We start from the raw sequence: 26,640 nt of genomic DNA, 5'->3' as shown, positions 1-26,640 counted from the left end.
TCGGTTGCCTTTTTCAACCTTCTTCAGCGCATCATTTAAAATTAAAGATTAATAGAAATTAACAATAAATTATTCATAACTGTCAATATACTAAAACTATACAGAAACAGAGTTATTCGCATAAAACTACGTCAAGATATTATTTTTATAAAAAACGAAATCAACGCATTTTTTAAAAGCATGAGCATTTTTATATATTATAATAGAGTTTCTGTAAAATCAATAATACGTTGTAATAATATAACATTACGCATTCAAGTGTCTTGTTTAAACAAATCGCAGAAAAAATATATCGCGTGTCAAGAAAAGGCCGAAGGCTTCGAGACGCGAAGACTAAACTGTAGCATGTCCGAGAGACCTTTCGTTAAGTCTTTAACAGATCGCTGCTAGGTGCATGTATATTCACGTTTATTCACTGTCTCTCTCTCTCGCTCTGGACCACGTTTCGTTCGATTTCAATGCCTTCGACTTCAAAGTTCCGGCCGAGGCACACCTTTCGCGTGCAGCTCGTGGCAAACCGATTCCTTTTAACAATTCCTCAACGTTAAGTACACCTGTATCATTATCCCTCTCTGCATTATGTCTAATTGTAATCTAATGATTCTTCCGAGAGGCATATGCATTCTCATAGCACAATGATTTCGCGCAATTATCCCGATAGATGTATATACGAGAGACTATATCTCATTAATGATTATCTATCATCCTGACGTATGCAAATTAAATTAATCGAGAACAATTCAGCGAAATGATACTTTGTTGAACGCTCAGCAAAAATAAATTTGCTTCAATGGAGAATGATTAATCGAAACTAGAAACTTGGCGGAAAAATTGAATCAAATAGAATAGAATTTTTTTAATAAACGATACTATATTTACTAATTATAAACTCGATTTCAAATGTGCTTCACTTGTGCACTTGTTATAATTGTGAGATAATTAAGTTTTTGTTAGTTATTTATTCGACGAAATTTTTAATCAATCTTTTATAAATTATGTGTACTAATTTATTATTTGAATAATTATTTTCGTCGCTTTTTTCAGTTTCTAATCACAATAGTGATGCAATAAATGCATAATGTATATACGTAGGATCATATATACGTAATTTAAAAAGCGTAAACAATAGTTCTTGGTGCATTTACACGCAAAGAAAATAAATAGATGTTACGAAACAAGAATTACAAAATGAGTATACGTTGGCATAACAACTGTAAATATGTAAGCTATATCAAAAACAATGACAGTATGTCATTAATACATAACGTGTCACCGGAAGTAAAAGTGGACAGAAGATATTTTATCGTGGCGTTCTAGTTTAATCATGATATATTTATATTATGCACCGATAAAACGTTTATTAGACCGGATGTAAAGCATAACGAATCACTAATATACACGATTTCTGACAGGGAATATTTTTTTGCTATTCGCTGATGTAACTGTAACATATTTATTTGCACGGAATCTTTAAGTAATTTCTTGGAGATCAAGCAATCAATATTGCACCACTTCGTGGTCTGAAATATGTACACATATGCATAAAATAAAAATTAATCTTAATGAGATGCCGATTCTTTTAATAATATTTTCCACGATATTTCACGGGAAAAGAAATATGGCTACATGATATAAACAATGTATCAACAGCAGGAAATATCAATTATCAAAGTAAAAGAAATTCTATATTTTATTGCATTAAAAAAAATCCTCTTAAATATCATCCGAAAGTGCATAGATAAGGCTCATATTATAGAGTAAAATATATTTTTTATGCTAATATATAAGAACATTTTCATGAAAAATTTAAAAAAATATTAATACAGATATAATACAAAAATCTCATTGTAAAAGAAAATATATAATTTGAACGAAAAAGCATTTAAAAAAATTTCAGAAATGTAGAAATGCAATTAAATAATTTCGCATAAGATTTATTCTTTCCCAATAGTGCGAAATGTCACACACATCCGGCGTTTTTTTTTAAATTTTATTTATACTTTGCGTGTCCATTTACCGGACACTGTTCATTTAAACAGGATTACTTCGCATAAGATACGTCATGCATTCCGTCGCGGTAATATTTTACGGTAGAAAAAAAATTTGAGAAACAGGATGCAGAAACGTAGCGTTGCACTTTTACCGGCGACACGTAGCGTTGCACTTTTTGCGTACGACGGAAGTGCTTTTTAACGCACGAATTCGCGCGCAAAGTTGTCGCGCGAATCGCGGAGAGTTCCTTGAAAGTTTCAGACATGCATACATTTAACGATCGAAGAGAAAAAAGAAAGCGAAGAGAGATAAAGCGTTAGATACTCTTGATTCTTTCACGTGTTGCATTGTCCGTCGACGAGATATAAAGACAGACTCGCAAAGCGTGATGCGTTTAACGAGAATCTCGTTGAATTTCTCCGGTTAGGTTTCTACGGGCAATGAATTACGCACTGCGAAATTTTACACGTTGCTAATCCCGTGATGTTTGCGCGCGGTGCGATTGTCAAAGCAATTAACATCCTGCGAGTTTCAAGCTGCTACTTATTCTTATTAACGAATGATATATCTCCTTCTCAGTCTTGCGTTAATTAAATCGGATTATTATTTTTTAAATAATAATTAAGCGTCATTTTAAATTAATATCAGTTTAGTCAAACTTAGTAACTGACTGAAACAATCTAACAGTATTCGATCATCGTTAATAATTATTATTATTGATATCAACTATTTTAATCTCAACATATCGGAAAATTATTATGTAACTTTGTTCGCTAAAATAATGTCAATTATTTCATATGAAGCTGCTATAAAATATTTAAAATTATATAACAAATTTTTTTAAATATCTTGAATTTTTTAAAAATATTAATATTTGATTAAATCCCTTTTCATAAAATGTTCTCTTCAAAAGCACAGAAAGATTCATTAAAACTGATGTGAAGAAATTATAGTGTTTCAAACATGCACGTACTTAAATAAAGAAGCAAGGCAACATGATTTGAAACTTATTGCAGTTCACTGCAATCTCTTGAAGCTCTTGAAAAAGATGCAGATAAGCGTGAAAATCGCAACGTTTAGAAATCTATCTGTCTATCAAAGCATAGGTATCTTGTGAATGAGGGTGAAATCAGGCATGGATGCGGAACTAAAATCTTATGCATGATACCTGAGATTGACGAGATGAGACGTTAGCTTCCTGATACTGCGGACTTTCTCCCAAAAACCGTTATTCATTTATCGTCGAAATCTTGTCGACAAAAACAGAGGGTTTTTTCTTGCGCTGCTAATTTCTACTTAACTGTTTTTTTTCCACGTTAAAAGTAAACTTACTTAATCTACCAAACATGTCGTAAATATATTTCGGGACTTAATATTAATCAAAATAAAATCTCGACGGCAATCGGAGCCTGTGCGGATGACATGCACAAATTAATAAATTAAAATGAGATCTCAAATCAAACTCATTTATTAAATTCTAAACGTTTCGACCCACTTCGGGTCTTCTTCAGTAGAATCCGCAAATAAATTAAATATCATTCTCCTCCCTATTCAAACCGTCCGGCCGTCGGAGTGTCTCCCTAACGGTGACCATCGTCGCAGGAAGGAAGCAGAGCAGTGACTCTCTTACTAACACCCGACAGCAAAAACAGAGAGAAGACGATGTTACACGTGACACATCACTCTAACGACGTCGTTAGAGTGATAACATCGTCTTCTCTCTGTTTTTGCTGTCGGGTGTTAGTAAGAGAGTCACTGCTCTGCTTCCTTCCTGACGATGGTCACCGTTAGGGAGACACTCCGACGGCCGGACGGTTTGAATAGGGAGGAGAATGATATTTAATTTATTTGCGGATTCTACTGAAGAAGACCCGAAGTGGGTCGAAACGTTTAGAATTTAATAAATGAGTTTGATTTGAGATCTCATTTTAATTTATTAATTTGTGCATGTCATCCGCACAGGCTCCGATTGCCGTCGAGATTTTATTTTTATTGTAACACAATAATTCGAGCCGAGATTATCAGTTTTTTTATATTAATATTAATCGTTTTGGACTTCGTTGTCAATGTGGTCATCCTAAAATCCTAATTATATTGACAGCTAAAAGCCTGCAAGTAAATATATATAAAATTTTTTATTCGCATTAAGTAGATAATATGCGAATTAATTTTAACTGCTCATATTCGTCAGTTCGCCGCCATTACTAAGAATTAAGTAGCAAAGATTGGTTAAATATTATTGCCGACAACGAGGCAAGGCCTACAAAGAAGTCTGAATGATGCGGCAATAAAATTCGCAATTGCCATATCGTAAATTTAAAAAGTAAAGAAGTAACTGTGTCGTGTTTTAAATGAGATGTTCCCAATATAATTTTGTCATGACTTTCTAACAGGAATATAAAGCAAGCGCGTCGCGAAAATAATTTTTGATAACAGAATTAAAATATAAAATACTGTTTTCTTACACAAAAAAAATCCGATTAATTAATTATACTTGAAAGAATTCCGGGAAATATTATTTTAATTTCGCATTAATATGATCTATAATAATTCTAATTAAAATAATATAGGGAGCGCGTCGCGAAAATAATTTTTGATAACAGAATCAAAATATAAAATATTGTTTCCTTACACAAAAAAAAAATCCGAATTATACTTAAAAGAATTCCGAGAAAGATTATTTTAATTTCGCATTAATATGATCTATAATAATTCTAATTAAAATAATATAGGGAAATTATGTAGTGAGAATTTCAGTCTTTAAATGCGGGTAAAAAAAGATTGTGTCGAAATGATTGACTCGCGAGTGAGCCATCGAAATCGATCGCTCTGGCTTCGAAATCTGCCTAATGACATCTCCGAGCACCTCGTTTACGTAGAAAAGATTGGTCGCCTACTGGCGATTCGAGACTACTCGTTGCGACAAAGTACCGTTTTCTACAAACTCAGTCAATTGACCCGATTGATGAGGGTAAATCGCGCCAGAAGCGATCAGCATCGATTATCCGATCGTTATATTCTGTAAAATTCGCGAATATGACTGCGTGCTGAGTTTCAACGTTACCACCAATTTCGACAACGGGTGTCATTAAAGTCAACTACACGTGTAATGCAAAGCACGTTTAAGGAGTCTTTTCTCTAGGCGATATTTTTCTCACTTATTCGTATATTTACCGGTTATTTTACTGCATTTTACATATATACGTTAAATATATAATTTTTACAATTATTATTTATTTTTGCATAAATTTTTTTTATTTAAAATAATTTAAAAAAAATTATAATTACATATACAGTTTAAATATCTGGGTAATAATATAAAATATAAAGATTATTTTTGATATTGATAATATAATAAAACAAAGTTATTAATTTTCAAAATAATACGCTGAAGTTTTTCATTGTCTAAAGCAAAATTATATCACTGCATATATATATATATGTTGCGAAAGGCTCTGGTATTAATTAATCTCCAAATTAATATCATTTGCGTTCGATTGTCCCCGGTAACTGTGTCGTTAACATTCGCGAGCATCAATTAATGCCGAAACGTGATTGCCGGCAGCTCGAAATAAGGTTACTTTCCGTTACTTCTCGGCCGACAAAGGAAACAATCCTTAAGAGGACTCGCGGTAACGCTCGAAGCTATAAAAGATCAATTCGTATGCCGATTTAGAGTTTTAGAAGTCGATTTTCTCAGAGTCGCGCGGTTCTCTGTATGTATAGGAACTAAGTCAGAAGTGTCATAAACATCGCCACCCGACATGTCTACGAGGTCGTGTATCTCGCAATCGCGAAATCGCGTAAATCCAGTCGGCTAATTTAGCCTCGGTGAATTATAAAACGGTGCTCGAGTTATTTCGACAGATAAATCGTGCTTTTAATTACCGATCGCATTTATTAACCGATTATTAAGCGTTATTCAATCGTTAAAATGTGGCGGACAACAGCTCTTCGCGAAATAGAACCGATTTAGAGATGGATCTCTCGAATTCTCGATGAGAACTCACACGTCGAATAAGAACGCTATGCAATTTTCCAGCTGTTAGAGACGATTTTCTTCGTTTATCAAGCAATATACGAGTATTTACGGCGCGATGCGTCTATCGGGATGAATAATTGGATTTGCTACAACCGATTGTTTATTACTATCCTGGCAGGCAATCATTTTCTGTTATTCTCTAATTATCTACATTGCTACTCGACCAGTTGTTCAGTATAAATCACTATAGAATCTACTGCATGTAGAAGACGAATCGTCGAGTCATTAAATAAGCAAATAAGAGTTGTACGAGTTAATCTTACATTTTTAATAAATGTAGATTTTATTAGTTTTTTTTAACTTTCCATTCATACATATATCAAGGTGTTTAGCAGACCCAATAAAAAAAAAATTTACTGACTTTTTAGTATTATTTTTTCTAAATATATAATTTGCATATATCTATATTCTATATGATAAATCAATTAAATGTAAAATCATGAAATCCTTGAGATATTTTGTCAACAATGAAAAGGTTCGGAAGTTAAAACAAAAATTTAAATTATACAAAACTGCATTATGTACGATAATCGAAACAAACATGTCACTATAAACTATTTAAATAATCACCTTTTTTATTTATATTATATCAATTTTTTTAGTTTTGTCCCTATCAAACACATTGAAATAAAATAACACGACGATGAAAATATAAATTAACGAATACGCTGTAGATGAATCGATTTTTAACAACACGGAAAATTAGCGTGCTAAAAGTTTATTTAATAAAAAATTTCAAATTATTGAGACAAATGTAAAATAATGTGAAAAAATCCTGATAAATAGTAAAATTTCCTGAACAATACCAGATTTATAAAATTCCCTGATAATGCCCGGTTTTCTAGATTTCCCTGACCGCTAGATACTCTGTCCATATTAAAAGCTTATATTATAAAAACAGCTCTCTAAATAAAGGATCCTAGAAATACGAGACAGTCAGAGACTTTCGTAATTAAAATTTCCCTTGCAGATTAGTTAAGATTTGAATAAAGTTTTCTATGTATCAATTCAATGATGATAATTACTACTGCAACAACTGGTTGATGCATCATTCATCGGTCTGCGAAATCCGCAACGTGCAATCGCATTATTGCTAAATGAGCCACAAACGCGTGTGGCGAGCGTCACTTTCAATCGCTCGATCTGCTCCTGAAATCGATCGACGATCGATCGGATCATCATCTTAGAGAGAGAGAGAGAGAGAGAGAGAGAGATACGCGATCGCAAATTGAAATCCAATTTTCCTGGACCCGAGATACGCGTGACGGATTCTCGGTGGTTTCACTGTGATTGCCCACGAAGAGGAAGAGGATGGAGTTCGATACGAAAACTGCGGGATTTAACCTAGATCCCAGCAGATCGCGAAGAAAGATGGCGAGCTCGACGACAACGAAAATCGGTCACGCGACTCAATTCTAGCCGCGATTTCTATCTTTATTCCCGGACCACGTGTCCGTACGATCATTCATCCTCGTCTGCTGCCTGCAATGATAGTACCTGCTGTGGCGCGTGACGAGAAACGGAAAGAGAGAAAGAGAAAGAGAGGGAAAAAAAGAACCGGTCCTCAAGTTCACTGACGCATGTATTTCGCTAGGCTTGTTTGACCGTGAAAAGGAACTGCTCGTCGTTGTCAGGAGGATTCCGAGATACAATACTGGTTTTTAACCTCGACTGGAATCATCGTCATTTCATGGTTCGTTTCCTCTTTCGTATTGCGAGCCGATATTAAGTATCGTCGCTGGATTTTCTATTTAAGGCTTTTAAGGTGTCTTGCTTACGCAACAATAAAACAGAGAGGTACGACTTTAAATTAAGCTCGATTAATTCGGAGGATAAACAAATGTGTAATGAGAAATTTCAATGAATGCGTAAATAAAATATGTACAGCGAAGAGAAGAGAAAAATGTATATCTAAAAAAATTATATGCCATGGAACTTATTTTTATTAATTTGTTCAAATTCGTTTGAAAGCTACAGGTGTGAATCACGATGATGTGGCAGAATTCCCGAACTCTGAGTAATCAAAGACGGATATAATCGCGAAAAATTTGGATTCTGCGTAATGTTTATAGTCACAGACATATGACTCATTACGGTACGTAAGTGAAATTCATCGCAAATTGCTTTCTCCTAATCAATTTTGTGATTCATAAAAACTGTAATTCGTAATATGATACACGTATTTTTTAATTGTCGCAGTGCGGTACACTAATTTAAAAATTAAATTTGTATGTACATTGCATAATTGAAAAAAGACGACTTTACCTAAATGTTGTTTACAGCTAGCTATATAATTATTATTATTAATTAATAAAACAGTTCCAAAGTAAATTAGTTTTTTTTAAGTTTCTAATGAATATCCTAACTGGGAATCGCCTAAGAAACTAACTGATTTTCGAAAAAGATGTTTTCGGACACACAAATTTAATATCTAAATCAACGTCACTTGCTTATCGTAAAATGTAAAACAAAATTAAAGTACGAGTTACGTTATTAAAAAATGTATTAAAAATTACTCCTTTTTGTGTCTATTCTCTTTTACGAATAAAAAAATTTCAAAGTATGAAGCTATTTTTGCTATATCGCATTTTTATGTGAAGAAAAGTCATTACTCAAATAAAATACTTAATAAAAGCATTTTTAGTGCAAAATTTTATTTTCCTTTATTTAAAAAAATTTAAACTAAAATTAATTTTATTCCATAGAATTTGTTCAGCTAGTCTGACATCTCGAAAAAAGTAGTCACTCTCTGTCAAAAAATGAGAACAGGAGATTTCGTACATGTCTCTTTAAAATTTCTAATATAAATTCATTTATATAACAGAGAAGAGAAACGTTATACCAAAAAATTGCACCAGGAGACTGATTCATGAATTTTTCCTAAATTGAAAAAACTGATCTGTGAGTCAATGCGCGATTTCATATATGCTCGTTTTTCTTTTTATCTTAATTATAAGCAAGTATTTCTATAATTCAACGCAAAATTAATTCTGTTAAAAGACAAAATTCTTGAAGATAATTAAATAATAAATTTTAATTACACATTTCTACTATTCATTATATTTTTCATATCTTTAAAAACTTTCTTTGTTTGCATAAGTACTTTCTCTGTTTCAAACACTTTTTCTTTTGATTGCTTCATGGATTTTAATAGTGACAGTAGTTTAAGACTCATCTAGTTGTACTGACACGATTTTGTCCATTGCTTTTACTTTGACAAATTTTAACTATAAATACAGAGTGTTCAGCAGACTCAATGAAAAAAATTCACTGACTTTTTCAGATTTTTCAAAACCAGAAATTAATTTTTTACCTCACTTTTTAGTATTATTTTTTTCACATATATAATTCGCATATATCTATACGATAAATCAATTAAATGTTAAATCATGAAATCCTGGAGATATTTTTGTCAACAATGAAAAGATTCGAAGTTAAAAAAACAAAAATTTAAATTAATTATAATTTGCATTATGTACGATAATCGAAACAAACATGTCACATGTCACTATAAACTATTTAAATAATCATCTTTTTTATTTATATTATATCAAATTTTTTTAGTTTTGTCTCTATCAAATACATTGAAATAAAATAACACGACGATGAAAATATAAATTAACGAACACGCTGTAGATGAATCAATTTTTAACATAGAAAATTAGCTGAGAGTCAAGGAAAAGTTTATATTTATATGTAATGAAAAAATTTCAAATTATTGAGACAAATGTAAAATAATGTGAAAAAATCCAGATAAATAGTTAAATTTTCTGATTTTTTTCCCTGACAATTCCAGATTTATATAAAATTCCTTGACAATGCCCGGTTTTCCAGATTTCCCTGACTGCTAAACACCCTGAAATAAATCTATGAATAATCTAAAATATAAATCTCAATAATTCTAAATACACAGAAAGAATTTTCTCTTAGAATTTACCCTGAAAATTATGGTAATCATGGACAATATGGTATTGGAAGAATTTTATAAGAATCTCTGATTAATATTTACCACAATAAAAATAGTAATATGTACTACAATAAAATATAAAACATGTTCGATCAATTTTACTATGTACATACTAAAATTTACTTCGTACATACTAAAATTTAGTATGTACATATTAATATTTTTTTATTGTGATAAATATTAATCAGAGGAATTCTTATAAAATTCTTCCAGTACCATATTGTTCATGATTACCATGATTTTCAGGACAATTTCTAAGAGAAAATTCCCCATGTATAAATACAAAAATATAAATCTTTCAATAAGTTTATAAATTTATCTCGATAAATCTTAATACTAAAGTCACTTGACACGCATCTAAAAATTTTCGCATATCCTCGCAAAGAAATCGATCGATTTCTTTCGGACAATCCGAGGCATAGACAGTGTCCGGCTTCGTCGTACGTGCTATATACCAGCCAAGCAATAGTGCGACGGTGGCAACGTGAGGCGATAACGAACGCACGAGCGGAAGGATCTCGCGGCGTGTGAACGGCTGCTGCATGTAGGTGAGCAAGTTACTTAGCTAGTCCACGCTGAACTGTTATATGCACTGGCATGCCGCCAGTCGCACGTTGAAAAGCCATTTCTGGTGGCAATGCCAACGATGAAGGCGCTACACTGGAAAACACTCGCGATTCTCCGCGTCAAACTCGTTCCGATCGCGTCGAAAGGTTCATGATACACGTCTGTCCGCGCAAGTCTGACAGGCAGTAAAAAGATACGCGAAGAAAAAAACCGAGTCTATTTTTATTTCTGTTTAAAGCAAGGCTGTAAAAACTTGGACTAAGTTTATTGACTCTTATATATAATTTAAAGAATTTTCTTCTGATAAATTTAAATAAATAAAAATATAAAAAGTATGATAAATTTAAGGAAACAAAAATAGGTAAATATATGTAAAAGTAAATTTGATGTTTAGTAATTAATGACAGAACACAGGAATTTATGTGAACGTGAGAGATGCGCATGGCTTAATCGAGAAAACCGAGTCTATTTTTATTTCTGTTTAAAGCAAGGCTGTAAAAACTTGGACTAAGTTTATTGACTCTTATGTATAATTTAAAGAATTTTCTTCTGATAAATTTAAATAAATAAGAATATAAAAAGTGTGATAAATTTAAGGAAACAAAAATAGGTAAATATATGTAAAAGTAAATTTGATGTTTAGTAATTAATGACAGAACACAGGAATTTATGTGAACGTGAGAGATGTGCATGGCTTAATCGAGAAAACCGAGTCTATTTTTATTTCTGTTTAAAGCAAGGCTGTAAAAACTTGGACTAAGTATATTGACTCTTATGTATAATTTAAATAATTTTCTTCTGATAAATTAAAATAAATAAAAATATAAAAAGTATGATAAATTTAAGGAAACAAAAATAGGTAAATATATGTAAAAATAAATTTGATGTTTAGTATATAATTAATGACAGAACACAGGAATTTATGTGAACGTGAGAGATGCGCATGGCTTAATCGATCTCAAATCTAAAAGCAAAAGCCGTAAAAATCTGTGAAATTCTGATATGTCAAGCGAGTGTTTCGCAGAACGGAAGCACATCCGGATTCTAGATTGGAAACGATTACTAGTCGATCGTCGTCGTTTAAATTCCGCAGCAACCGAATTGAACCAATTTAGGATGTACGATTTGCCGTTCGAATCAATTCGAGCCGCTCTATTTAGCCAAATGTATGAGATGTGTTGCGCTTAATTATCGAAAGGAGTAGATCGGGTCACTGAACCCAAACGAAGCAATAAATTATTATATTGGGGCAGGTCGATGAGAAAAACCGACATGTTTTGGTCACGATTTTATTCGCAGCTAAACTCTCTGCGACAATTTAAAATCAGATTGAGATTAATGGCGTGTAAAATTTTCTCTAAAGTTTAATTAAATTTTTGATATTCGTTACACTCAAGATTGTCGAATAAACATTGATACATTAATATCCGAAATGTTAGAATCGATTTAAAGTGGCACAGTTACTCCTCAAAATATTTTTCTTGCATTCAAGTTCATAAAAAACTTGAGCATTTAATCTTCCACAATCTCAAATATTTTAATCTCTGTTATAAATTATTGCATAAATATTAATGTCATATATAATAATATACTTGTGTGTATTTCAGACTTACTTTCTCAAAATTGAATAATAAATCGTGAAATCTATAAACACAGATCTCTTATTTACATAATTCTCATTAATTCCTGCAAGTATTCAGTGATCTATTTTTTACTCTAGAAAATTTTTCCTCGCAATAATTTACCACTTAATTTCCATATTAACACCGTTTCATGTAAAACAGTTCTTATTTTCAATCGATAAAATTGACTTCACTTTTCTTTGCATTATTTAAGCGAGTATTATAATTACGATAAACGGTCATTTATTTTTACAAGTTTAATTATATATATACAAAATATATACTGTTATCACAGATGATTGATGATTACCATTTCACCTTATATTAAACGTGCTGGAATTCACGTCTTACTAAAGAGATGTTCGCAAAAAGAATTCGCTACTTTCTCTCTACAATTTTCTATCATGACCAATCTCTATCGGTTAATTATAATTGATACGCAAGGCCGCATTATCGATGCCTGATGATTTTATATTGCAGAGGTAGAACATATCGAATTTTCGATTTTCTTTACGATCGATCGCGTTAGAAACCGAAAGCAGAACTTGTAGTATATCTAGTATGAGAGAAACGAAATGTGGATCTCAATCCTAGCTGGAACGCGAGGAATCTTCAACGGCTGCGGATTACAAAAATAATTGCCACGTATATAGTATGATTAGTTACGCTTACTGTAATTACAGCAATTATTTTCATAGGCGGTGATCATCGGGCATCTGTTACATTTCACGGTTACGACTCGAGTTAAATTGGTCTTTACGAAGGATTAAGGCATTGTTTGAAAATCGGCCATCGACCCAAATCTTTGCGGAAGTGTCATTTTTCAACGAATTTATGTCGCGAGTACTGTTTAACTTGAAAATCAAATCTTCATAATTTCTCAGCTCAAATCGCGGAGAAGCTGCTTGACAGAGCTGGACATAGTAACGGTGTAGCATTACGTATCTCATATGTTATTTTGCCTATTCAGAAGTGATTTATTGTCGTTACAAGAAACAAATAGGAAATTTTATGGAATATTGTAAAATATGTTAAATATTTGTGGACTTTGTATATGATAAAAAATTAAAAACTGTTATCACACATTATGTGATAACAGTTAAGCATTTAAAATATAAACGTACTATATTAACTGTTATCACTATGTGATATTACAGTTAATTGCAGTCAATACAGTACATTTAATAATTGTCACGTGTATAGTATGATGTATTTACATTTTAAACGTACTATATTAACTGTTATCACATAATGTTTGAACACATGAAATATTTAAATCTAGCCAATTATGAAACGAACGCAATTATGAGTCGCGCGTCGATAGTGTTAATGACCACGCATTTTATATTTCTGTATTGTAATTTATAATTAGACAGTTTTAAACATTTTATCTCAAAAACTAACTGTGTCGAATGAAAAATAACAAATACTTTTTTAATTTTAAAATTTTTTCGAGAATTTTCTCGCTACGGTATTTTGATTCGCAAATTTCGGGACACCTTGTATATTTTATTCTATACGCGATAAAATTAAAATCATAAATATATTTAATTTAAAAAATATATGAAACTTCTATATAAAAATATTTATTAATTTTATATAGTAAACGAACAGATCAGCAAAGTTAATATTTTTGTGTATGGATTTAACTGACGTAAAAATTGTTATAAATAATTTTACACAGAAATCCAGTGTGATAATTCCTCAATCAAAATATCACTATGAAAAAATATTCCGAAAACTGCTACAATATATCTCAAAGTTCTCGCTTAAAAATAATACTAATATAGAAAAAAAACTAAATGAATAAAAGTAACTATACTGTTTAAAATTCACGATAATACATATTAATATGAATTATCTGCATTCTCCTATTTTTTCTCAGTTTCTTTTCCGTCTTTTTGAGAACACGAGTTGAAAGAATCTTTTATAACTGTATTTTTTTTAACACAGAAATAACTCGATGATGTATCGAGAGCCAAAACTGTCTCAAGAGCTCGCTTACAAATTTGTTCTTTAATCAACATGATGCGACAAAATAATCACATGCACATTGTAATACGCTGTACTACATTTTTTGATGCGTTTAACTTGTCACTTGAATCGCGTCAGTGTTTCGATGGCCACTACACCATGTTTCACTTGCGTGCTATTCATAAATCCACACGCATTTGCACAACCTAACACTTCACTTTATTCATCGATATTTAATCGAAAATTGCATTGATATTATATTCCGAGTACAAGCAAGCAGACGAGTTTCTATTAATGAGGAAAATGCGCGAAAAAGAGGAAGTAATTTAAATGAAAGAATAAAAGTTAAAATATACGAATATATTCACTATATAGTTACGAGTATATTTAAATAAGAAAGAGGATGGAGAAGACAAAATATATATAAGAAGAAAATGGAAAAAAAAAACTTCTAACTCACGAAGAAAATGTGAAAAAGAGACAGTAAAAAGATGGAGTAATCGAAGAAAATAAAGGATAAGAAAAAGCGAGCAAGTGGGAGGAGAAAGTAAAAGAAAATAAGAATAGAAGTAGAATAGAGAGAGGATACATAACGTTAAATATATCGAGGAGAAAATAGAGTGTAAAAAAGAGATCACGGAACGCGGAAGATGAACTTCCCGGCGCGTCTAAGAAGATACGCGAAGGAGAAAGAAACAGGTGGCAAAAGAAGACGAAGAAGGCGCAAACGCGCGGCGTTCAAATGTAACGATAAGGTGGAAAGGATCTTCTTCTCGTACGAGGTAACGAAAGCAGAAAAACAGCGTACAAAGATGCGGAAAAAAATAGAAGGAGAATCAGAGCAGAAGCTGACTCACCGCTGTTCCTCTTGCTGGTCTGTTTGTTGCCCGAGACGCGCACAGCCAACGTGCCGGTGATATGTGCGAGGATCGTCGCGAGCACGACGAGTGCCCGATAATCGTAGGACATCATCATCAGGATGGGTATCGTTCGTTCTCTCTTTTCGCGAAGAGCAAATGATCTGGCGAAGAAGAGAACCACGCGGCTACGCGATCGTAGGCGAACTCTCTCAGGACTCTCTACCGCCTCGAGCGGACTTGCTGAGGCACTGGCTCGACGTCGACTGAGACGTACTTTGTGGCCGCCGCTCTATCAGCAGGACCGTCACTCCTCTCGGTACGTTTCACACCGCGGACTCGCGTATATCTTCCCCAGAGCAGAAACTACCACCACAATACTGACGAGACTGAGTCGGGACCACGTCGTGTAGCTCGCCCACCGTGTAAAAAAGAAAAATAAAAGAGGGGCTCTCGCACTCTTGTCTCCCGAATTTGATCTCAGCACCGCGACTATATCGGTTCGCCACTTCCGATACTTTTGCTTTCGTATCGCACGCACGAGGTCTTGCACACCTATTTAAAACCTATCGCTCCACTTCGCACACCTCACCATTGGCTCCTACCCCAATTTCTTATCCAATGGTACACTTTCGCGCGCGCTCACCTCCTTTTCAGATCGACGACGGTGGCGGTGGAACGCGAACTCGCGGATGAAGAGAGAGAGAGAGAGAGAAAGAGGTTGAGAGATCTCGGGTGGTGTGAAACCCCTCTCGATTTTATATACCGGGACGGTGAATATTTCATTGTCGCACACGTCCGACAAGCACCGATACGGCGATAACGAAGCTCGCGCGAGTTCGCGAAACGAAATTTTCCCCCATTTCGCGCGCAACCGATCGCGGTCGACGAAGGTGAAGGGGTTTTAGGTGGGGTTCGCGTGTGAGCCAGCCAAGATCGAGGCTCGGTTCTCTCTTTCCGCATCTCTGTATGCGCGAGACTCGCGCGAGCTGGTCTAGGATATAGCTGTCTGATGCGGTTTTCGTTTTTAACGAACGTAAATAATATAATAAGGAAATTAATGATTAGTTCGACCATGCTGGCTCTTATTAATATTATTCGTCTTTATTAGATATGAAGTACACTACGTTTTGACCTTAAATTTAGGTCCTTTTCAAGTGCTAAAATTATAAAAAATCAGAGCTAGTATGGTCGAACTAATCATTAATTTTCTTATTATTTTTTAAATTCTCTCTGGCGAAGAATACAAATCTATTATGTAAATAATATATGTGCGTTTATTCGGGAAAACTCAATAAGAGAAAACACGACTTCCGCTATAAATTTAGTTGAGAAGAAATAACTGCAATTCGAGCAAGCTCGAGACGTTGATGAAAATTGGTGATCCATATGCAGCGTATTACAAAATTCGAAATGTTAAAAATGAAAGAGATAAGCTAAGTTATTATAATATTTTACAAAAAATAGATTTAAAAAATTCTATAAAGAGATGGATAAGAAATGATTTTTTAACATTTTGTATTTTATTTTTCTAGAATTCTAATTTTGTGACAATTATAATTATCTTTCTATATCACAAAAACTATCTATAATTTTCTATCATAAAATATTACATCTTGTGCATCCAAGAATGTCAAAATTGAAAGAATTTTAAGACTCCTTGAAACTCTTTAAAATTTAATTCACATAAGAAATACTTGAAAGAATCAAATAATTGACAATTTCACAGAAAACTACTTATTTCCCACGTTAGAAAAAAGGTGTAAAGCAAGGCTACTTTTCAAAGTAGTCAAACATCACAACATGGTTGGCGAACATCACGATGGAATCCAGTCAAGGCTCTCTAACTGGCCACGTCGAGTCGTTTGGCAAACGCGTGTACGAGCAGACCAGCACCAGTGGAATATGCTATACAATTCGCTGCCCCGAAAGCGGACTTTCCTTGTAGCTGCACCTTTCGATTTCGCTCGCGCTACAAGAGACTATTTCGATAATAATCGTTCAGGCACACCCAGGCCTCGGATACCTTGACGTACCTTGGCAATGAGCAACGATTCACTGGCTCTCATAGATTGACTACCTTGGCACTTCCCTTTCTATAGAACGATGTCGGTATTTCGCGCTTGCGAAAACCACAACCGACTTTCGATGGGTGACTGCCTAATCTCCCGATAGTGTCTTTAAATTTTGGATTGAAATATGTGGTATTGTTCAATGATAGTAATTGTGACAATAATCATTTACTGTCTATTATTCGATATTCTTATTTTATTAGTATTATATTTTTTAAGTATTTTTAAATATACCTACATAAGTATACATTTTATCTACGAAACGTGTATAGAAAAATAACGGCTCCAAGATTCAGTGAATTATTATACTAATTATAAGATTCTGTCGCAATTACTTAAGTTCAACTAACTTCTGTATTTTATACGATATTAAAGATTATTTGATCAATTAATGCGTGTAACATGTTATTAGTCGTTTTTGAAAGTAACATGACAGCTCAAGATTTATTGAAGTTAGCAGGAGAGTTTATAATATGACTTTTCGAGCCCCCAAGCATCGAAATATTACGCACTTTGGCATTTAAATCGAATTAAATACTCTCTCTTTCTCTCTTTAATCTGATTTCTCCTTTTTGCAAGTGCAATTTAATTACCTGATTAAAAAATGTGATATTTTAACAAATTATTTTCTTTAAGCTACGATCAAGCTATTAACAATTACGATACAATACAACACTGTTTAATTGATCGATGCAACGATTACAGAAATCATATCCGCGAGTCTAATTAGTAATTAGTAACGCACGCCTTCGCGATCGCGATTGACGCTTTAAATATATAAATATAATAAGACCGCGCACTTTACTTCGGTGGCGATCTTAATTGTTCGTCGTCCTTCAGATCTCATTAAGTATCGATGATAGCGCAAACGCGGAAGCTCGCCACGCTAGTCCGAACCGTGTCGCGAAGATTCGTCATGCCGAGATAAGTGTGACAGCATTGTGTGTTTCGGCCCGAGTGGTCAACTAAAATATCGTCACACTAAAATACTTTCCCGATGGATGATCCGTCTACCGCGACGATAAAAAGGGAAAAACAGGCGCGCGAGAAAGCTGGCGATTCAATGAGATATTTGTTACTGATAACGAGCCTAGCGATTATTCAATCGGAGTTCATTCACGTTCAACCTGTGTTTAACAACTGTATTGTGTCCCGGGAAGAAAATAAAGCTTAATGGTAATTAAAAAAGAAAAAAAAGCTAAGACCTAACAGGGTGTCCAGCAGACTTAATGAAAAAAATTCCCTGACTTTTTCAGATTTTCCAAGACCAGAAACTCATTTTTTCCCTGACTTTTTAGTATGATTTTTTCCAAATATATAATTTGCATATATCTACATGATGAATCGATTAAATGTTAAATCGTGAAATTCTTGAGATATTTTTGTCAACAATGAAAATGTTCGGAAGTCAAAATAAAAATTTAAATCAATTATACAATCTGCATTCTGTACGATAATCGAAACTATAAACTATTTAAATAATCACCTTTTTTATTCATATTATATCAATTTTTTAGTTTTGTCTTTATCAAATACATTGAAATAAAATAACACAACGATGAAAATGTAAATTAACGAACACGCTGTAGATGAATCGATTTTTAACAACAGAGAAAAAATTAGCGTGCTGGGAGTCAAAAAAAAGTTTATATTTATTTAATAAAAAATTTCAAGTTATTGAGACAAATGTAGAATAATGTGAAAAAATCTCGATAAATTTCCTAACTTTTCCCTGACTGCTAGACGCCCTGAAAATGTACATTATATAAATTCTCATGGATTAATCTGGTTTTATCGAAAGTATTAAAATCTGATTGCATATCTCAAATGTTCCTTAGTATACGTGAAATTCTCAGGAAGTATTCAAAAAATAATTAAAAAAAAAGTTCATGGAGAAAAAGATAAAACCTAACAGAGAGTCGAGAACTTAAAAATTTCGTCACGTATATCAGACAAATTCATATACACATAAAATGTATGTTATATAAATTCTCATGGATTAATCTCGTCTTATCGAAAGTATATTAAAGTCTGATTGCATATCTTAAATGTTTCTCATAGCATACGTTAAATTCTCAGCAAAGTATTTGAAAAATAACAGCGAGAAAAGCAAAACTGGCCGATGACAAATCTATTTCTCTCCGTCGTAACGAAAGCAATCACGCATCTCTCGCCAAGCAAATACCAGTGAAATGCAGTTCGTGCAGACACGCGACGCATTCTAACGCACATTTGCACTTTTCTCTACGAGGAGATTCTCGAGATATTTAGTATCCTCGATCGGTAGAAACTGAAAGGGAATTCATTAACGTACCGAGCGGAACGACGTAAATTACCTCGTCGGGATTTTAATCCGACATTGCACTTTTAACAGTCAGTCAGTCGTACGTTCTGGTCTGAAAATAGAAAAAAGTTCGCCAGCCGCGCGAAGGTGTCGCGCGAATGGAATCGTGAACGGAATCGAACGGCACCCGTCCGATAAGCTTCGATTGCTTTCCCGATTTTTATCATGCAAATCTCACCGCGACAAGGACGTCGTCTCGAGCAGCGCTTTTCAGAGCGAATCGATACCGATCGTCGATCTTCAGTGAGAAAAGTAAAGTCTCTAATCGTAAATTAATATAAGCAAGCCGATTTACGGTCTACGAGAATTTTAAAGAATAATTTAAAAAAATAGAAAGTGAAGAGTGAATTTAACTGAATTTAAATTTAAGCATCAATCTGCGATTTATATTTTTTGCAGAAATTGATAGATATAATCGATAATTTTTGTACTAATATTATGACGTAAAATGTAGCACATAAATATGTTTCATATTAAATATTAATATTTAATATATTAATATTAATATTTAATATTAATAATTCGAATTTAATTGAAAGTTGCCAGTAGATAAAAATCAAAGAAAGGTTTTTATTCGATCACACTTGCCATGATTTATTTAATTAATCATTAACACAATGGAAAGCAAAAAGAAAGAGGAATTTTTGTTTTCTATTGTGTTAATGATTAACTAAATAAATCATTGCTGGTGTGGTCGAATAAAAATCTTTCTTTGATTTAATATTAATATTAACATAAACTATGCATTAAAGTTCATATAAATATGAGATTTATAAAAAAATTAATGGCATGTTAAATATAGTTTAAGAATTGCGCATATTGAATTTATTAAAAGATTTCATAATCTTTGAATGTTTGTTATCAATATAAAAGAATCATTTCTTATGTGCATATGCATGCAGTATGCATGAATCGATAAACCCTATAAAAGCAACGGCATTTTATTCTTATTTATATGAGAAAATAATGACATTTATTGAATAAAGAGTCATGGAAATAAAAAAGTCATGATCTTTATAAAATAATATAATGTTCACGTTTAGAAAAGATGAATTTATAATTTAATAATATGTTTAAAGAGTATTTCCGTTCAAAACTGTATTTTTAATTACCCGCCATAATTAATATCAAAATATATATATTATTGATACATATCCTTTCTCTTATTGCATACATAATTTATAGTATATCCAAAATGTAGATAATCTTATTTATGTAAATTTTATTTTTTATTAAATATTTATATATATATACATATATTGTATATCATAAACACGGTCAAAATGAATTGATTGAATTGATAGTCTCCAAAGCCTAAAATAATTATAGACTGTACTTAATTTCCGCAATTAATATATTTTTTCACAACTGGGATTCGGATTAATAATACGTTATATGCACTTATTAAGCGAAAAAAAGCATGTAAAGAACACATTGAGTTAACATGCGAATACTCATTACCTCTTTACCTTATCGTAACATTTTTATAGAAGTAACAGTTATGATAACATCTGGGAAAGAACTAGTCTCATAAATCATATAAAAAATTTTTTAAAAGCATATTGCAAAAAACTTGCACACACACACACACAACATATAATTTCAGACTTATTCATAAATCAATTACGAGAAGGAGATAATTACGATAAGATTTATGGAGAAGAGTGTCAACCAACATTTTTCTATTATCAAAAACGAAACAGAAATCCATAATTTGCGAGTGAAAGAATCGAGAAGCAGAAATCAATCATGAAAGCAAATTCAGGAAAAATCACGGGGCGTATTATTATGTTAGCTACAAGCGCTACGTTACGAGAATATACTATAATAAAAGCAAACAATTAAATCAAATATACACGGATATATATATATATATATATATATATGTATATAAACAATGATAAATTATTAAATTAAGGCCATGTGTAACGAGCAATACGATATTATTTTATTATTTAGAAGAAAATTCTTAATTTGAAATAATAATTACACAAACGTTTCGAGCTCTACTTGCTCCTCTTCAGTGCGCAAAAAAATAGTGATAATAAATAACGATAATAAATAAATACATAAAATTCTAATAAAAAATCCGCAATACATAGTCAATATAAGTTATATAGTTAAGTCATAGTTAAAACGCAAAATAAATTTACAATAAATTGAAACCATTAAAATAGTTCAACAAAGTAAGAGCCCAATTAGAAGCAGAATGATTCGTCCGGTTATTCATAAAATATTTTAGAATTATTAATAAAAACTCGGAGTGACACTTATACATTGCTCCAAACGAACCACTTATCGTTATTTGACGAAAGTCCCTCGATCTGGCAATGATTATGTCCATCCTCTCCAAATTATTTGATATTTGTTAACTGAATTTAAAGAATTTATTCAATTGTAAAATAGGATTCCACTAATGTGTATGTAAAAAAAGATTAAAAATTACAAATTAAACTAAATACTAAAATATTGAACCTTTATGCTTACAAATTGTTCCGAATAACTTGAGATGACGATGCTTCCAATTGTTGTTGGCCTTATTGTTAGTACTTGACTGTTGTCTAGTCTTTTAAAAAAGTCGAATAAATAGGTGTCAGATCTCACAAAATAAACATTTACATAAGTCTAAAAATTCGATATTTCTTCTAGAATGTCGAAATACGCGTTGTTAAGCAATTCGGTGTCTGTGTTATTATTTATACCATGCCTTTGTTCCTTGATGTGTATCATTTCCGAGATAAGTCTTTTATAATAATTAGATTCAATATCAAGTATTTTAACGTTATCCCAATCAAAAGCATGTTTTTTATCTATAATATGTTCAGAGACCACAGAATGCTTGGAGGAATCAAATTTAATATTATTCATATGCTCTTTTAGTCTAGTGCGTAATTTTCTTTTGGTTTGCCCAACATACGAAGCTTCACAATCCTTACAATTAATTTTGTAGACAACATTATTATTATTGTTATGCACGTTTTTGTCCTTGTGGACTTTAATTAATTTGTTAAGATTATTTAGACAACGGTATCCTACTCTGAAATCTGATTTTTTTATTGTCGATGCTATTGTCTCAGAAATGTTATTAATGTATGGAATGACGAAAAATTTTTTCTTGCTATTATCTTCTGTAATTTCTTTTTTTCTATTGTTGTTAAACTGACCATTGTTTAAAACTCTTATTCTCTTATTTATTTCTTTAAAGATTAAATGAATAGGGTAACCGTTGTCCAATAATATTTTAATACACAGTTCTAAATTTTTCTTATGATATATGGGATGAGATAATAACAATGCCCTATTAATAAGATTATAAATTACTCCTATTTTATGGCACATAGGGTGACTCGATAAAAAAGATAGTACTCTACCTGAACATGTCTTTTTTTGAAACTAATCTAAGTGTATGACGTTATCTATTATTTTAATGTTTAAATCTAGAAAATTTATGCTTCTATTAATTTCGTATTCAATCGTAAATTGTAGTCGTTGATTGTAACTATTAAACTTATTCAGTACACTATCAATTTTATTCTTTGGTGCCACCATAATAATGTCGTCTACATATCTATAATATATTCCAATACCAATGTCCAATTCATTAATTATTGATTCTTCAAGATCTTGCATAACAATATTAGCAATTATTGGCGATAACGGGGAACCCATAGGTGTGCCATAAACTTGCTTGTATACAATGTCATTGAATGTGAAGTATGTTGACGACAATATAAATTTAACCATGGAAATGAATTCATTTTTTGGAATTAATGTATGTGTATTGATATAATTCCATCTATTGCTCACACTTTCTATTGCAAGATCTATCGGAATGTTAGTGAATAGTGAAACCACGTCTAATGATATTAGAATATCTTCCGCACCAATTTTCTTACCCGCTAGCTTGCTGTAAAGTTCAAAACTATTATTTACATTACTTTTTCCCGTAGGAATACTATTTGAAATGATTTTATGTAAAAATGTGGCTATCGAGTAAAGCGTGGTATTAATCGATGACACAATTACTCTAAATGGAGTATTCTCCTTGTGTATTTTTGGGAGACCATAACATTTTGGAAGAAGGGAGTCGCTGGAACGTAGTGAGTAATATTCTTTATTAGAAATGTACCCTTTTTTTTGCCATTTCTTAAGAATATCGTTTAGTTCCTTTTCTATTTTGGAGGATGGGTTCTTTTTTATGATAGAATAGGTGCTATTGTCTTCAAGTAAACCTTCCATCTTATTCGTGTAATATTCTTTTGTCATCGCGACTGTTACGTTGCCCTTATCAGCCCTTGTAAAAAGAATATCCGGATTATCATGGCAAAACCTCCTTGTATATTTATGCATACTAATCAAATCTTCATGAGTTGAATTAAACTTAGTTTTGCCGTGTAAAAAATAGGAAAGTTGTGGAACCAGATTGTTACGTAATGTATTTAAATTTTTCATGTTAGAACTAGTGGAATTCCCTTCTATATCTTTGATAAACTCGTGTATGGCCAACTTTTTATATATGTATATATTGCTGCGCGCTATACGAATCAATTAATACTTTCACTGATCCGAATTTCGTGAAAAAGTGTTTCGCCGCCTCGCCTCGCTTTATAGACACGCCGAGTTTTTGTTCGCGTGAAAGTTTAGTTTGCAATGAAGCAACGTTTTTTTTCCTTCTTATAGCGGCGCTTTTAATTGTTCGTCCCGGAATGGCATTTCGCGCGACGAGAAGAAATATCTCGCTCGGAAGGAGCAGATATACAAGAGATCTGCATGAAATTTACGACACGGAAACCAAAGTGACTTTTTCAGGAAGATAAGTGAAGCAAATTAAATATTTAAAACTCACTAATAGATCTCGCATCAAACGCAAAGAAAGTACGAGATTTTTTTGCGGAGACAAAAATTTAATGTTCTGTGAAGAACATTTGCATAATTAAATACTTTAACACTGCACGATTTAAAGAGGTGATAAATTGTCTCCCGAAGCATTTCATACATCTGATATTTTTTCCTAATTAGAAATGTTAATTAATATAAAAAAGGTTAAATATTTTTTAATTACAAAGGTTAATTAATTTTGACTAAAATTGTATTGTCTCGGATTCTTTGACAAACTCGCAATTGATCTTTCTTTAATCATGACGGAAGTGTAAAAAAAAATGTGGGAAATACAATTAATATGGGAAATCCGGCATATATAAATTTGTTTTACACTAATTAGAATCGTAATTAATGTGCGCTTATAGACTGAATACGCTATAACTAACTCTAATCAAAATGTAAGGAGATGATTATCGACCATGACGGTATAATCATTAGAGCTCGCAGGTGTTACAGAGCTACAAATATACACGCTAGAAATGAACTTCGCATTATTAAAGTGACATTTAGCCACCGCAGACAAATAATCCTGCGAATGAAAATCGAGGTCAGGATGAACGAGTCACTAAAGTACCGGGATGCCGTTAGAATAATCATTATCCTCATCCGCAAGCACACAGATTTCTATTAACTCGCAGGATAAAAAGCCGCTTTGTTGAGAGGACAATGGGAAGAGAGAAAGAGAGATAAAGATATGCTAAATAACAGGCATGCCGCTTAGCTAGATATACCAATTAATTGCTATGATTATATGGGAGCGTTGCTACACAACGCTGGATTTAAAATCGACAGTTTTAAATTATATACGTGATTGGAGAGGCTTTGCGAAAATGAATACTATTTTGATGAGATATGTACAATATATAGCACCGTTAAAGAATTTCGCGGCAAGGTTTGTGTGAATGGCAAACAACCGCCTAATTTTTACGCTACTTTCGAATTTTATATTGAGAGAGAAATTACCTACACGATAAATTTTTTAAATATTTAATTTAGATCTCTGACATGAAACAAAATTATATAAACAGATCAATAAAAAAATTAACAAATAATATGTTTGCACTGTTTTATTATAATAAGCATAGAAAATCGTCTAAATTTTCTTATAAATCGATTATATTAATCCAAATAGTATTAACAGATTTTTTCCATTTTGTAAAATTAATAAAATGTAGTAATTTTCTCTCTTTCTCCTCTCTCTCTCTCTCTCTCTCTCTCTGTTAGTAATTAATATAATTTAATATAATTATTGTAATGTGGTAATCTTGTTCCGCAATATAGAGAGTTTCCTGGAAAGTTATGTTGCAAAAGACGCATACCGATAATTTTAGTGTGCTACGACCTTCATCTACATAAAGAAATATTATTACTCATGTATGCATACGCGTTTAATTACGATAAAAATCTTATCCACCTCTTCCGGTGACATTTCTTGTGTAAAAAGGACAATCCGTATTAAATCGATCTTTGTTCAGGCGTGCGGATTGAGATAAGAACAAAGAAAGATACAAATGTCGTAATCTCGTAGTTAAATGAATAACTGACGGCTATTACAAATATGGAATTTTATAAACTGATGAATAAACCTTTCGATTTTATTTTTTTTTTTGCAATCAACACAAAATCAATACGTCAAGAAATGTTTACTTAAGCTGAGTATTTTACGTATTAGATTATATAATGCAAGTTATGAGATAGATTAGAGTCTCAACTACTCGAACTAGATTAAAAGACAACTGCACAATTGATTTATTGAATTAATCGAACGAAAAAATTTTAACAGAATAAATTATTTTCGTTATATAATCAGATTATTTTATACGTTGAAAAGATACTTTAGAGGATTTTCCTTTTCAACAAACATATTACGCAAAAAAAAAAAAAAAAATAATAAACGGGGTAATGTGAACAAAGAATAAAATGGGAAACCCGTTCAGTCTAGATGACAACTAAATGAGAACACGAGAGATACTTTAAGAAAACGTAACGATAATTACCCCTCATTTGGCGCCGCGGGATAAAATGCATTGTCACAATACATCTGCGGGAACCGACTTCTTTTTGCATTCATTTTCTTCTCGGTTCACACGCAGTTCTTTTCACGCATGATCGCCAATAGATGGGAAGACGTGCGCACTTTACTTAATTTTACATCGTTATATATCTCTACACGATGCTTCGCATCTCGATTGCAAGAAGTAAAAGCTTGAAATAGCGCGCGCATATACAGGGTGTCCGGTAACTAACGGACCAACGATTACAAATGGATTCTTTGGTCAATTTGGGAACGATTTTTCCTCAGCGAAAATGTCGAAAAAGGTC

The 26,640-nt window shown here is 32.4% G+C and overlaps 1 protein-coding gene and 1 long non-coding RNA gene across 2 annotated transcripts in view; both read right to left on the bottom strand.

Annotated features, from left to right (window-relative positions):
• LOC114933929 (multicopper oxidase 3) overlaps positions 1-15,269 on the bottom strand; it is a 53,366-nt gene extending 38,097 nt beyond the window's left edge. Inside the window, exon 1 of the mRNA XM_029306524.2 lies at positions 15,022-15,269. Within this exon, the coding sequence (XP_029162357.1) occupies positions 15,022-15,139 (118 nt within the window). The 5' untranslated portion in view covers positions 15,140-15,269. The remainder of the gene's footprint in view (positions 1-15,021) is intronic.
• Positions 15,270-21,363: 6,094 nt separating this feature from the next.
• Positions 21,364-22,834, bottom strand: LOC146722483 (uncharacterized). The gene is made up of 2 exons (XR_014925152.1): positions 21,925-22,834; positions 21,364-21,809 (listed from the first exon to the last, which is right to left on the bottom strand). It is a non-coding gene; the product is annotated as an uncharacterized LOC146722483 (long non-coding RNA).
• Between the last annotated feature and the right edge of the window lie 3,806 nt (positions 22,835-26,640).

The sequence above is a fragment of the Nylanderia fulva genome, unplaced genomic scaffold (assembly GCF_048542155.1).
Source record: "Nylanderia fulva isolate GAGA-0341 unplaced genomic scaffold, ASM4854215v1 Scaffold31, whole genome shotgun sequence".
In the NCBI taxonomy this organism is placed as follows: Eukaryota; Metazoa; Arthropoda; class Insecta; order Hymenoptera; family Formicidae; genus Nylanderia; species Nylanderia fulva.
The sequence above is the reverse complement of the archived record's forward strand: the minus strand, read 5'-3'. Positions and strand labels throughout refer to the sequence as shown.